This window comes from Bos indicus x Bos taurus, chromosome 4 (genome assembly GCF_003369695.1).
Source record: "Bos indicus x Bos taurus breed Angus x Brahman F1 hybrid chromosome 4, Bos_hybrid_MaternalHap_v2.0, whole genome shotgun sequence".
Classification (NCBI taxonomy): Eukaryota; Metazoa; Chordata; class Mammalia; order Artiodactyla; family Bovidae; genus Bos; species Bos indicus x Bos taurus.
Window position 1 is genome coordinate 17,234,513 of NC_040079.1, and position 13,985 is coordinate 17,248,497.

Sequence of the window (13,985 nt, forward strand, 5' to 3'; positions counted from 1 at the left end):
GGAATGGTACACATTATTGATAGCATCGTAGAGATAAATCATTCAGCTGTGAGAGACCTTGAGAGATGGGAAAGAGGAAAATGTACTGTCCTCTATTCCAGCACTCTGTCTTCCCCACCTCCCGCCAGCCCTGATTGTCTCTTGTTACCCAAGTTGTCTTCACTACATAAACTGGCAGAAAGGTTGCAATGACAGATCCATTTGAATTGAAAAGTGACCCATTTAAAAATGCACATACTCAGAGTTGGGGGTTGAGGCTGTAATTAATTCCCATCTCGATATGAATGACGTTATTTTGGATTTTCGTCTTTCACATGCTGACTTTTAAAGCTAGGGAAATGGGATATTTAGAGCTATGTCATTTCAGAGACAAGAAGCCAGGGTGAAACCCCAGCGTGCAGAGACATGGAGGCTGGTGGTTTAGAGGCTTTAGAGAGAAAGATATGAAGCTGACACTTGGGTGGGGAGCTGGCCATTTTGCTGAGAACTGGCATCACCATCATCCCTCAGCTCTTTTACCAAGTTTTCCCCTGTATATGTTGCACTTTATTTTCCCTCCCAGAAAGGTGGTTGTTAGGTTTCTAAACTAGTTACTTTGCCAGATGCTATAGAATATGGAGAAATTAAAAAACTAAAAAAAAAAAAATGAGAGCAATATTAAACAAATAACTATAATACTAAGAATAAAAATGAACATAAAAAGCCTTGCCTTATTTGGCAGCCTTGGCTTCTTAGAGCTCAAGGTCTGGGTGGAGGTTAATTTATGCACATAAAATAGCTGTAGAGGACCATAAAATTCCATAATGATATGCTTTATTAGTTGTGTAAGTTCCCTAAGATAGAAATGTGGAATCTGTGAAAGTTAACCAAGTCATCCTGGGCTAATGGTGCCATCTAATAAATTGCTTAGAAAACATACCCTCCATGTCTTCCACTTTAGAGTGACCAAACATGGAGACGTAGGCAAGGATTTATGTACAACCAGGACTTTTCATCAAAACATAATGCTGTGGCTGATTCATGTTGATGTGTGGCAGAAACCAACGCAATATTATAAAGCAAATAAATAAATTTAATTAAAAAAAAAAGAAAAAAAACATAATGTGTAAAGACCCTATTGTATAGCACATGAAACTCTCCTCAATGTTATGTGCCAGCCTGGATGGGAGGGGAGTTTGGGAGAGAATGGATTCATGTTTTATATGTATGGTTTAGTGCCTTTTCACCTGAAACTACCACCATGTTGTTAATCTGCTATACCTCAACACAAAAGTATTTTTGGTGTTAAAATTAAAAAAAAAAAACATAATGTGTAAAAGTGAAAATATTAAAACAAACTCAAAGTCCAGCAATTAGAGAATGGGCAAATAAACAGTAGTGAAATCTTTATGTTAGAATGTCCCATTATCATTTTTTTTTAATTAGTGAGGAAATATAGAAAAAAGCTCAAGTAAAAAGAGGCTACAAATGAATATATGCAATGTAATCCAAATATTAATGTACATATTATGAAAAAAGTGACAGGGAATATGCCAAAATATTTGCAATGATTTTCTTTGGTTGATTGAGTTTCAGGTGATTTTTGTTATATTCTTTATCCTTATTTTTCTTGTTCTTCAAAATTTCTCCAATGAGCATATAATTTGTATGGTTGAATATGTGATTTTAATCAGAAAATATTTTTTTAAAATAAAATAGAAAGTGTTGCCCCAAATGATGACTGTCACAGCCTGGTTTTATGGATTTCAGATATGAATCTGATAAGAAGTCATCTAGAAAGGATGTTGGGATTAGATTTTACAGACTTTTACTTTCAGATTAGAGAAGCATGTAGAATTTTTAATCAAGGTAGATGTCACTGGATATTTAGGTGTATGGTTTCTGCAAGAAGAAGCATTTCTAAAACTTATCCAAACTTTAAAATGGAATAAATAGGCACGTAGGTAGACAGGCAGGGGGATATAATCTATTGTGTTTCAGTAGCCCTTTGTAGTATTCCATCCTAAAGGCTAATGAAAATCAGCTACTACAGCACAGTTCTGGGGGAGGAAGTAGGTGGTTAGGGAGCAGAAGTGGTCAAGAAACTAGCCTAGAAACAGCAAATGAAGGGCTGAACAGGTGAGCCATTCTTAAGATGAGAGGTATAAAGAATAGGTTCTCCAGGGATGGGAGTTTGGACCTATGTTAAGGATCTTTATACATGATCTGGAAGTAGGCATTCACAATGAAATCATGAAATAGTGGCCCAAAGTTTGCCAGAAGTTTCCAGTGGTGAAGAAAGAGGCCAACAGCCATGTCCAGAGCACAGGGCACTGTTACAGTTCTGTATTGTGGCTAGAAAAGTAGCAGCTACGTTTTGCCAATGGCAAATGTAGAGACCAAACATTCAAATTATGTGTCTAAAATAGAGGGCTTGGGGTTACCGTTGATCATTCTCTCAGAATGTCAGTCCACTATTTTGCTGGAGTCTGAAGGGGCCATAAAGTTGTTGCATATTACTAAGAGAAATAGAAACAAAATAGAAAGCTATATTTATGCAAAACTGTGATATATCAAGTGTCCTAGATTCTGAAGTACTGATGTAACAGGACTTCCCTGTTAACACCAGAGAGATACAAATTTGGGGACAAATCAAAGTATTGTTTGACCCAGCAGATAATGAATTTATGAGATTTTTTCCAACTTGATTGTGAAGTAACTGACTTATACCATTGTGTGAATTTAAAGTGTACAGTATGATGATATGCTTTATGCACGTTGTTTACTTGGTAAGTCACATCCAACTATTTTGTGACCTCATGGACTGCAAGGGGCTCCTCTATCCATGGGATTTCTCAGGCAAGAATACTGGAGTGGGTTGCCATGTCCTTCTCCATTGATTTATATATACATTGTGAAACAGTTACTAATGTAAGATTAGTTAGCACATCCATGGCTCACATATTTTTGTGTGTGTGTGGTGAGAACTTTTAAGTCTGTTCTCTTAGCAGCAAGTATGCAGTACAATATTATTAACTGTAGTCACCATGCTATACATTAGATCCCTAGAACTTGATGACTAGAAGTGTACCCTCTCTGACCACCATCACCCCATTTCTCTTCCCCTCCACACTTGCAATCACCAATCTACTCTTTCCATGAGTTTGACTTTTTTAGATTCCACAAGTGTGAGATAATACAGTATTTGTCGGACTTACTTCACTTAGCGTAATGCATTCAAGGTTCATCCCATATAGTTGCAAATGATGGGATTTTCTGCTTCTTTTGGATAAGTAATATTCCATTGTGTGTGTACATGCATGTGTGTGTATCATGTCCCATTTTCTTTATCCATTTGCCCATAGATGGACACTTAGGTTACTTCCATGTCCTGCCTGTTGAATATAGTGAACTTGGGGTGCAGATATCTTTTCAAAGACAGTGATTTCATTTACTTTGGATATGTACTCCAAAGTGGAGCTCCTGGATCATATACTGGTTCTAGTTTTAAATTTTTGAGGAACCTCCACACTATTTTCCATGGTGGCTATACCAACTTACATTCCCACCAGTAGTGCACAAAGGTTCCCTTTTCTCTACATCCTCACTAGCATTTATCTCCTATGCTTTTGATAAGTCATTCTAATAGATGTGAGGTGATATCTCACTGTGGTTTTGATTTGCATTTCCATGATAATTAGTGATATTGAGTTCCTTTTCATGAACCCCTTGGCCATTTGTGTATCTTCGGAAAAATATCTATTCATATCCTATGCCCATTTGTTTCCAAGGGAGATACCAAGGGAACATTTCATGCAATGATGGGCACAATAAAGGACAGAAATGATATGGACCTAACAGAAGCAGAAGATATTAAGAAGACGTGGCAAGAATACACAGAACTATACAAAAAAGATCTTAATGACCCAGATAACCATGATAGTGTGATCACTCAACCTAGAGCTAGACATCCTGGAGTGTGAAGTCAAATGGGCCTTAGGAAGCATCACTATGAACAAAACTAGTGGAGGTGATGGGATTCCAGTGGAGCTATTTCAAATCCTGAAAGATGATGCTGTGAAAGTGCTGCATTCAATACACCAGCAAATTTGGAAGACTCAACAGTGGCTGAAAAACAGGACTGGAAAAGGTCAGTTTTCATTCCAGTCCCAAAGAAAGGCAGTGCCAAAGAATGCTCAAATTATTTATTGCACAGTTGGACTCATCTCACACGCTAGTAAAGTAATGCTCAAAATTCTCCAAGCCAGTGAATTGTGAATTCACAACAGTATGTGAATTGTGAACTTCCAGATGTTCAAGCTGGATTTAGAAAAGGCAGAGGAACAAGAGATCAAATTGCCTACATCCGTTGGATCATCGCAAAAGCAAGAGAATTCCAGAAAAGTATCTACTTCTGCTTCATTGACTTTGCTAAACCCTTTGTGTGGATCACAGCAAATTATGGAAAATTCTTCAAGAGATGGGAATACAGACCACCTTATCTGCTTCCTGAGAAATCTATGCAGGTCAAAAAGCAACAGTTAGAACTGGACATGGAACAACAGACTGGTTCCAAATAGGGAAAGGAATATGTCAAGGCTGTATATTGTCACCTGGCTTATTTAACTTATATGCGAAGTACATCATGCAAAATGCCAGACTGGATGAAGCACAAGCTGGAGTTAAGATTGCTGGGAGAAATATCAGTAACCTCAGATATGGAGATGACAGCACCCTGATGGCAGAAAGCGAAGAGAAACTAAAGAGCCTCATGATGAAAGTGAAAGAGGAGAGTCAAAAAGCTGGCATAAAACTCAGCACTCAAAAAATTAAGATCATGGCATCCAGTCCTATCACTTCATGGCAAATAGATGGGGAAACAATGGAAACAGTGACAGACTTTATTTTCTTGGGCTCCAAAATCACTGCAGATGGTGACTGCAGCCATGAAATTAAAAGACACTTGCTCCTTGGAAGAAAAAATATGACCAACCTAGACAGCATATTATAAAGCAGAGACATTACTTTGCCAACAAAGGTCCATCTAGTCAAAGCTATGGTTTTTCCAGTGTTCATGTATGGATGTGAGAATTGGACCATAAAGAAAGCTGAGCACCAAAGAATTGATGCTTTAGAACTGTGGTGTTGGAGAGGACTCTTAAGAGTCCCTTGGACAGCAAGGAGGTCAAGCCAGTCAATCCTAGACGAAATCAAGCCTGAAATGTTCAATGGAAAAACTGATGCTGAAGCTCTAATACTTTGGCCACCTGATGTGAAGAACTGACTCATTGGAAAAGACCCTGATGCTAGACAGTGTATTAAAAAGCAGAGACAACACTTTGCTGACAAAGGTCTGTGTAGTCAAAGCTATGTTTTTTTTTTTTTTTTCCAAAGAAAGCTGAGTGCCAAAGAATTTATGCTTTTGAACTATGGTGTTGGAGAAGATTCTTGAGTGCCTTGTACTGCAAGGAGATCAAACCATTCAATCCTAAAGGAAATCAGTCCTGAATATTCATTGGAAGGATTGATGCTGAAGCTGAAGCTCTAATACTTTGGCCACCTGATGTGAAGAACTAACTCACTGGAAAAGACCCTGATGCTGGGAAAGATTGAAGGCAGGAGGAGAAGAGGGCAACAAATGATGAGATAGTTGGATGGCATCTCTGACTTGATGGACATAAGTTTGAGCAAGCTCCAGGAGTTGGTGAGGGAAGCCTGGCTTGCTGCAGTCCATGGGGTCGCAGAGTCGGACACGACTGAGTGAACTGAACTGAACTGAACTGATGCTTGTTTGTTAATCAGGTTTTTTTTTTTTTTTTTGCTATTGAATTTTATCAGTTCCTTAATATATTTTGAATATTAACCCCTTATCGAATACATGATTTGCAAATATTTTATCCCATTTCATAGATTGCCTCTTCATTTTGTTGCTTATTTTGCTGTGTAGAGGCTTTTTTGTTAACATGTAGTCCCATTTATTTATTTTTGCTTTGTTGCTTGTGCTTTGAATGTCTTATCCAAAAACCATTGCCAAGACCAATGACAGAACTTTTGTCATATGTTTTCATGTAGGAGTTTTGTGGTTTCAGGTGTTTCCATTTAGAGTTAATTTTTCTGTATAAGATGGTGTCCAGTTTCAATGTTTTTGATGTGAATATCCAGTTTTCCCAACTCCGTTTATTGAAAAGACTTTGTTTTCCCCATTGAGTATTCTTGGCTTTTTTGTCACCAGGGTCTTTTGTGGTTCCATATGAATTTTAGGATTGTTGTTTTATTTCTGTAAAAATGCCATTGGAATTTTGGTAGGGACTGCATTAAATCTATAGATATCTTTGGATAGTATGGCCATTTTAACAGTATTCTTTTGATCCATGAATATGGGATATATTTCCATTTATTTGTGTATTCTTCGGTTTCTTTCTTCAGTGTCTTATAGATTTCAGTATACAGATCTTTACCTCCTTGGTTAAATTTATTCCTAAATAGTTGATTATTTTTGATGCTATTTTGAATGAGACTGTTTGTTTCTTTTTCAGGTATTTTGTTATTAGTGTATAGAAATACAATGGATTTTTGTATGTTTATTTTATATCTTGCAACTTTACTGAATTTACTTAGTCATTCCACTAGGTTTTTTTTTTTTTTTGTAGAGTCTTTAGGGTTTTCTATATATAATATCATGTCACCTACAAAGACAGTTTTATTTCTTCCTTTTCAATTTGAGTGCCTTTTATTTATTTTTCTTGCCTGATTGTTCCAGCTAGGATTTCTAGTATTGTGTTGAACAGGGGTAGTGAGAGTGGAGAATCTCATCTTATTCCTGATCATAAAAGAAAAGATTTCAACCTTTCACCATTGAGCACAGTGTTAGCTGTGGATTTGTCATATGTGATTTTTTCTATATAGAGATATGTTTCTTCTGTATTCAATTTGTTGAGAGTTTTTATCAAAAACAGATGTTGAGTTTTGTCAGATGCTTTTTTTTGTATCTGTCGATATGATTGTATGATTTATTGTTGAATTTGGTGTGCTAAGACTGTTAAAAGTCTTACATTTGTGTTTCTTAGAGATATTGGTCTGCAGTTTTCTTTTCTTGTAGTGTCTATACCTGGCTTTGGTATTAAGATAATGTTAGTCTTATACAATCAATTTGAGAATGCTTCCTCCTCTTTAATTTTTTGGAAAATTTTGAGGTTTGGCATTAATTTTGCTTTAAATATTTGATAGAATTCATCAGTGAAATCATCTAGTTCTGGGCTTTTTTTTTTTTTGGCTGGGACGTTTGTGATTACTGATTTAATTTCCTTACTCATTATTGGTCTGAATAGATTTTCTGTTTCATCATGGTCCTGTCTTGGTAGGTTGCATGTTTCTAGGAATTTACCCATGTCTTCTAGGTTGTCAAATCTGTAGGCATATAATTGTTCACAGTAGTCTCTTCTGATCCGTTACGTTTCTGTGGTATCTATTGTAATGTCTTCTCTTTCACTTATAGTTTTTGAGTCCTGTCTCTTTTTATTGGTTCAGTTCAGTTCAATTCAGTCACTCAGTCGTGTCCAACTCTTTGTGATCCCTTGGACTGCAGCATGCCAGGCTTCCCTGTCCATCACCAACATGCTGAAACTCATGTCTTCCTTGAAACTTGTTTTATGGCCTAACATATGATGTGCACTAGAAAATGTTCCGTGTGTACTTGAGAAGAATGTATATTGTGTTGTATTAGATGGAATGTTCTATGTATGTTTGTTCGGTTCATTTGGTCTGCAGCATTTTCAAATCTGCTGTTTATTGATTCTTGTCTGGATGATCTATCTCTTGTTGGGAGTGGGATATTAAAAAATTAATGAGATTTATTATTGCAAGAGCAGTGGTTCTCAACAGGGGATGATTTTGCCCCCCAGGGTACATTTGGCAATGTTTGGAAACATTTTTGGTTTTCGCAGCTGGTGAGGAAGGACATGGCTTTTGCTATCAGCCTTTAGTGAGTTCAGGGCAGAGATGCTGCTAAACATCCTATGATACTTGGGGTAGTCCCACATCAAAGAATTATCTGGATCAAAAATGGCAATGGTGCCAAGGTTGAGAAACTCTGCCCTAGAAGAACAGGGAGAAAATGCTAGTAGATTTGAGAAAGGATTGGCTAGAACCACTAATAGTTTCAGAGAACCACGGGTGTTGGGAGGACAACAGCACTCTCCCGTGACCTGTTGGAGCTGGTTGATAGCAGTTCTAGACTGGACTTGGCGTATTCTATGTGCCCTCCTGCTGTTTTATCTCAAAGAAGACTTTGAGCAAAACAAAGCACACTTATTATTCTGCAGAGAGGAGCTTTCATTTTAACTGTTTTTCTTCTCATCAAGAGAGCGTCTTGGGGATTCTGGGATCTGGAGTGGTGTAATGACCTTATTAGGAGGATAGGAGGAATAAATCCTGGGTAACACAGTCAAGGTTGAGTGCTCCCAAGAAAGGGCATCTGGAAATGTGAGCTTCTAAAATGCTAATGGTTTCTGTTATCTTTCAGGTGGTAAATGTGTCAAGGCTCGAGGGAGATGACAATCCTGTGCAGCTCATCTACTTTGTGGAGGATCAAGATGGAGAGAGACTCAGTGCAGTCAAGTCTTCAGATCTGATTAACAAGATAGACATCCAGAGAGCAGCCATCATCTTGGGTTACCGAATTCAAGGCGCTGTTGCCCAACGTGAGTGCGTGAGGCTTGGCCTCTCATAGTCATCTGTGCTGAGCTGGGGTCAAAAGCCAGTCTTTCTCTGATGATAATCTCTGAATTTAAAGCTTTCTTATGTGTGCATAGTAGATTTATGTCTTATACCTTTATTATTAGGTGTCACTTATATAAGAGGCCAGTCATTAAAATTAATTTGCCAGGACCTTCTTTATTTCAGTTGCATGTAGTTGTAGCATTCACTGTTCATTTTCTTACCCAGCATTTTATATTCATAGTGTTGTAGTGAGTTTTAGTAGCTTAAGTTAACTTTAATATTTTTCCCTTCTTCCTGTACTAAAAAAAAATTTATCCTAGGTAAAATAATGTGTTTTCCCTGTATTTATTCCAAAATCTTATATGTCACATTTTGAATGTTGGGGTGGGGACAGTGAGTCAAACAGGAAGCTGGGAGGTACCTTCTGAATTTATTGGCTTCCTCCTGGGTCTTATAACACAAAGAAGTCCTTGATCCTTACCCTTTTCAATCCTGTTTCTCTCCCACCCTGTCCTTAACACCACTCATAATTTAGGGGTGTTTTGATATCTCTTTATTATTGCTGGAAGAGTCTAGGCTCCTGCTGCCCCCCGCCTCCACTACGATGGCTATTCTCAATGCCTTTTTTCCCCCCACTCACAGATTTTGGTTATTTAAAAGTAAGAAAAGGAGAGACATGAAAGAGTATGTTTTTCTAAATATGACTTTCTGAATCAGACTACTATTTTAATGTGGGTGTTTTTCCTTTATATTTCTAGGAGCAATCCTCGTAAGAGCCCAGAGATATTTCCTCCCAACAGTAAAGGGATAACTAAATGTTTAGAAGGAATTTAGCATCAGAGTGTTGAAAGTCTCCCCCCAAATTTCAGCGATGAAGGCAGTTCTTAAAAAATGACAGCTTTGAAATGATCCTCAATAATAGAATGTTCTTTGTAAAAAGAGCTGTCCTTGGAAACTAACAAAGATGAGGGCCAGCGGGCACACTTGCTCCATTTTATAGGTGATCATGGGAGAGTTGAAGCAATTAACCACTGGTGGTTTGTGTTTGTATATTTGAGAGATGATTATATATTGGTGTGTTCTGTTTCAAAGCAGCCAGAAAAAATAATGAAACACTTACTTGCATTTCTTCATAGACGGTATTTCTAACTGTTGGATGGGTGCCCCGCTCCAGCTGAGCACTCACTTTTTTACAAACGATGCATTGCAGTAGGCTCTGGGCACTTTTCAAGGCTACTTCCATCTGCTCTTGCACCTCTCTTTGGCTCATTTTTGTGCTGAAGACCACAGGGGTAGCAGTCCTGGGATTGGAAGCCTCAGCCAAGACTAGAGCCAGCCCCCAAAAGAGCTGTGGACCCCGTGTCAGGCCCTCATTTTGATGAGTCACAGGGTTTTACTAGTTTAAAACTAAGAAGAGTCTCTAGTTGTCCCAGCTCCTCAGTTTGGTTGTGTAACTCCAGTATTGTCAGTTGTTTTCATGCAAAATAAACTACATGTACAAACTATATTCATGGAAAACTAAAAGATGCAAAATATTAACACCCTGTCACTTTCCCCATTTCCTGCAGTCTTTGCTTTGTAATTTGTGCTTCTTTCAGAGTGCACGTGCTTTAGAGGGCTTCCTCTCCTCCCTGGTCACTCAGGGACCTAAATCCAGACTTAAACCAGCACTAAGCATCTTTTTTTATTGTTACATTTTCGAGTGAAAACATTCTGATCCCCTAGCATGTGTTAACCATTACAGGATATGAAAAAAGTATAAAACTTAGTCCCTGCCCAGGAAGACTGAGGTTGTGTTTGAACAGACAAAGCATAGTCATGACCATATTAATGAGCGAAGTGGTATTGTGTATCAAGATGATACATTTATGTAATAACATGCATCATGAAAGAATAGCACAGTACTGTTTATAAGACAAAGACATCCAAGGCCAAAAGAACTTAGACAAGGGGGTTCCACCATCGTCATGGAGAGGTTGTTGTGAAGTGACCGTAATGGATGAGGGAGCTGGGCAGAGGGGAGGGGGTGTTTTGGTTTCCAGAGCCTGGTAATTGGAACCTGAGTTTTAAAAGGACCGAAAAGAGTTGAGCTTTTAAGAAGAGCTGAATCTTGCAAGAGGAGGAATACAAAATGAAGAGCATGAGGGCCCAGTGCTGGGGGGCTGGGTTAGGGGGAGGAGCCCGTGAAGGAAGTTGAGGAGGACAGAGTAATGGCAGCATGATCATACAAGGCCGTGGAAGATGGAGGCGGGTGGGGGGGCAGTGGGAGGTAGAGGGGCGGAGGGTGGAGGATTCAGAATGTTAGTTGAGGGGACTTCCTTGACAGCCCAGTGGTTAAGACTTTACTTTCCAGTGCAGAGAGTGTGAGTTTGATCCCTGGCTGGGGACCTAAGATCCCACATGCCAACAAGCCAAAACATAGAACAGAAGCAATATTGTAACAAATTCAATAAAGACTTTAAAGATGATCCACATTAAAAAAAAATCTTAAATATTTTAATGTAATTGTAAAATTGACAACTGTCCCTTAAGTAAAGCAGTTTCAATGCAAAGTCCTATTTCAAGGGCTTAGAGAGAGACCCAGATGAAGACAGTGCTCACAGACCCCTTCCTGGGATTTCTGATTTTTGGTGAGGATTAGAAATCTTCCTGCAGTGAGAATTTAGGGAGGGACCTGGTAGAATAAGCTGGACATCAGGAGAATAAACTGGATATCAGGAGACCTGGAATCAACCTCACTTGGCCGTTGAATTTTCCTTTAGATGTGTCACGTATGTCACTGTAGTCCTTGCTGTGTTGTAGCTGGAACATCCTGGGTTGTGTTTACTGCGTCCCGTTTTTTGTCTTCAGGGGGTCATCATCCCTCCCCAGTTGTCTTGAGCTGAAATGACGTGGGAGGGTTTCTGCTAGTAGAGGGGGCGTTCACTGCCCAGTAAAGGAGTGCAGAGGACTCACTGGGAGACCTTGCTTTCTCGTGTGCAGCTGTGGACAGGGTGAAGAGGCCGTCCCCCGAGGCCCAGAGCAGCAACCTCTGGGTCATCGTGGGCGTGGTCGTGCCGGCGCTGGTGGTGCTGGTGATCGTCATCATCCTGTACTGGAAGCTCTGCCGCACGGACAAGCTGGACTTTCAGCCCGACACCGTGGCCAGCGTTCAGCAGCGTCAGAAGGTAAGGGGCGGCCCCCCACCCCCACGTTCGTATGAGCGTCTTGTGGGCCGGGATGGGGCGAGCTCAGATTCCTGGTATTGAAGGACAGGGAGAGGAGCTGGTCAGGAAATCTGGCCCTAGTGGTGGTGTCCCTTTACTTCCATGCTTGTTTGCTGAGACCCAGGTCTTCTGTAGTGTTCAATATCTGCCCAAAGAAGCTGTGTAAAGGCTCAGCAATGCTGTGGGCTCTGAGTTCCACTGTAATTTTATTTTTGAGATATTCAGTTACAAAATCATATCCATTCTGTGCATGAATTCCGATCTATTTTAACCCTGGACACATTCAGAGAACAAGAACCAAGGAAGCTTTTCTTTGATCTACAGCCCTGCCGGGCGGCTCCTTTATTTTCTGTCTACCTTATTGCAAGCTTACTTACCCACCTTGATCAAGAGCACTTAATCATTTATGTGCCTTTTTCATTTTGACTTTATATATGCGTGTGTGTGTGTATGTACATAATGAGTCTTTATTTGACAATCTTCAAAAAAAATTTGGAGTACTAGTCAACCAGAAGGAATTCTGTGTGGTCTTTCTTGTTAACAACACACAAAATGCATCAGCTGCAGTTTCCAGATTGGGATACTTTAGGGAAGAACAAAACAACCTGAGTACAAAATTTTCTATTTTTTTTTTTCCATATCCCCCCTACCCAGCCCTACTCTGCAGTCTTTTAGAGTTAATTAACTTACACCTGATTCGCCAGCAGTTTCTTTCTTTCTTTATTAGCAGCTCCTTTTCCATGTCTTTCCAAGGCATTCCTTGGAAATTCATAATAGCAGATTTTAGTTTTTATAATAGCAGTTCCCTTCTCATGCTTATGTTTCAACAGTGTCTGCAGTATTTGTCACATATAAGTTTCAGAGCAAAGACACAACATCTTGGTCAGTATCTGGCTCCTCCGGTGAAGCATGAACATGCCAAGTAAGAGAAGAGCTGGTTAGGTGCAAATCCTGAGCTCAGCACACCTGTAGCCTCACCCAGGGCATGAGAAGTGGTGGTTGCTGGCTCTGATAACATGTATCCACTATGGGTCACACATTTAGAGGACTCAATGGACTCTAAGAGTTTGGTGAGAAAAAGCAAGCAAGAGGCAGAGGAACAGGAAATAAAGGATCACCCTATTAGCCTTCTAATTTTACTCTGATTTTCTGGGTATAAAAAAATCCTGAATATAATAAACCTAGACCTGATGGATGAAAAAAGTGAAAGTGAAAGTCACGTCCAGCTCTTTGCAACCCCATGGACTATACAGTCTAGGCCAGAATACTGGAGTGGGTAGTCTTTCCCTTTTCCAGGGGATCTTCCCAACGCAGGGATCAAACCCAGGTCTCCTGCATTGTAGGTGGATTCTTTACCTGCTGAGCCACCAGGGAAGCCCAAATTAATTCAGCACTATTTAAAGCCATTTTGGGGGTTGTTTCTTTGGCCACACTGTGCAGCATATGGGATCTTAATTCCCAGACCAGGGATTGAACCCACATTCCCTGCATCGAAAGTGTGGAGTCTTAATCACTAGACCATCAGGGAAGTTCTGATGGATGAAAAAAGTATTTAAAATTCATTTTGCTTGTAAAAGTAAATGAAGAGCATTCTTCTTATGATTTAACTAAGAAATGCAAACTCTTGATTAAATTGCAAGCTTATTGTTATCCAGCATTTTGGAAGCAGTTTATACATTAAGGTTATATTTATTACCCATCTTCATTTATTATTGACATAGTCTGCTAAGGTTGTTTTGTTGTCAGACTGGTGAATAGCATGGAAAAAACCTGGGGGGTAGAGTCCTTGATGATTCATCATGTAACTTTCACCATGATGACATCAGCAATTGGTTTGGAAATGTTTCGGGCTCTGGTGAAAGAGCACTGTTACAGAGAGATTTTGCAGTGTGGATGGTTCTGTATTTGGGTCTGTACTGTGCTGTGCTTCCTCACATAAACACTCCTGTGGAAACCCATCCATTGTCTCTCACTTCAGTAAACTGTCAAGAGAACTACATCCCTGAAGTTCACAACGGACTGTTCCGAAATATTCTAACCACTGATGCTGCTATACCTCAAATAAGCAGTTTCCAATAGAAC

At 39.5% G+C, this 13,985-nt stretch overlaps 1 protein-coding gene across 1 annotated transcript in view; it reads left to right on the top strand.

Annotated features, from left to right (window-relative positions):
- Window positions 1–13,985, top strand: part of KIAA1549 (KIAA1549 ortholog) — a 141,756-nt gene that overhangs the window by 76,969 nt on the left and 50,802 nt on the right. Inside the window, exons 11-12 of the mRNA XM_027538424.1 lie at window positions 8,501–8,678; window positions 11,680–11,864. Coding sequence (XP_027394225.1) covers window positions 8,501–8,678; window positions 11,680–11,864 — 363 coding nt within the window. The remainder of the gene's footprint in view (window positions 1–8,500; window positions 8,679–11,679; window positions 11,865–13,985) is intronic.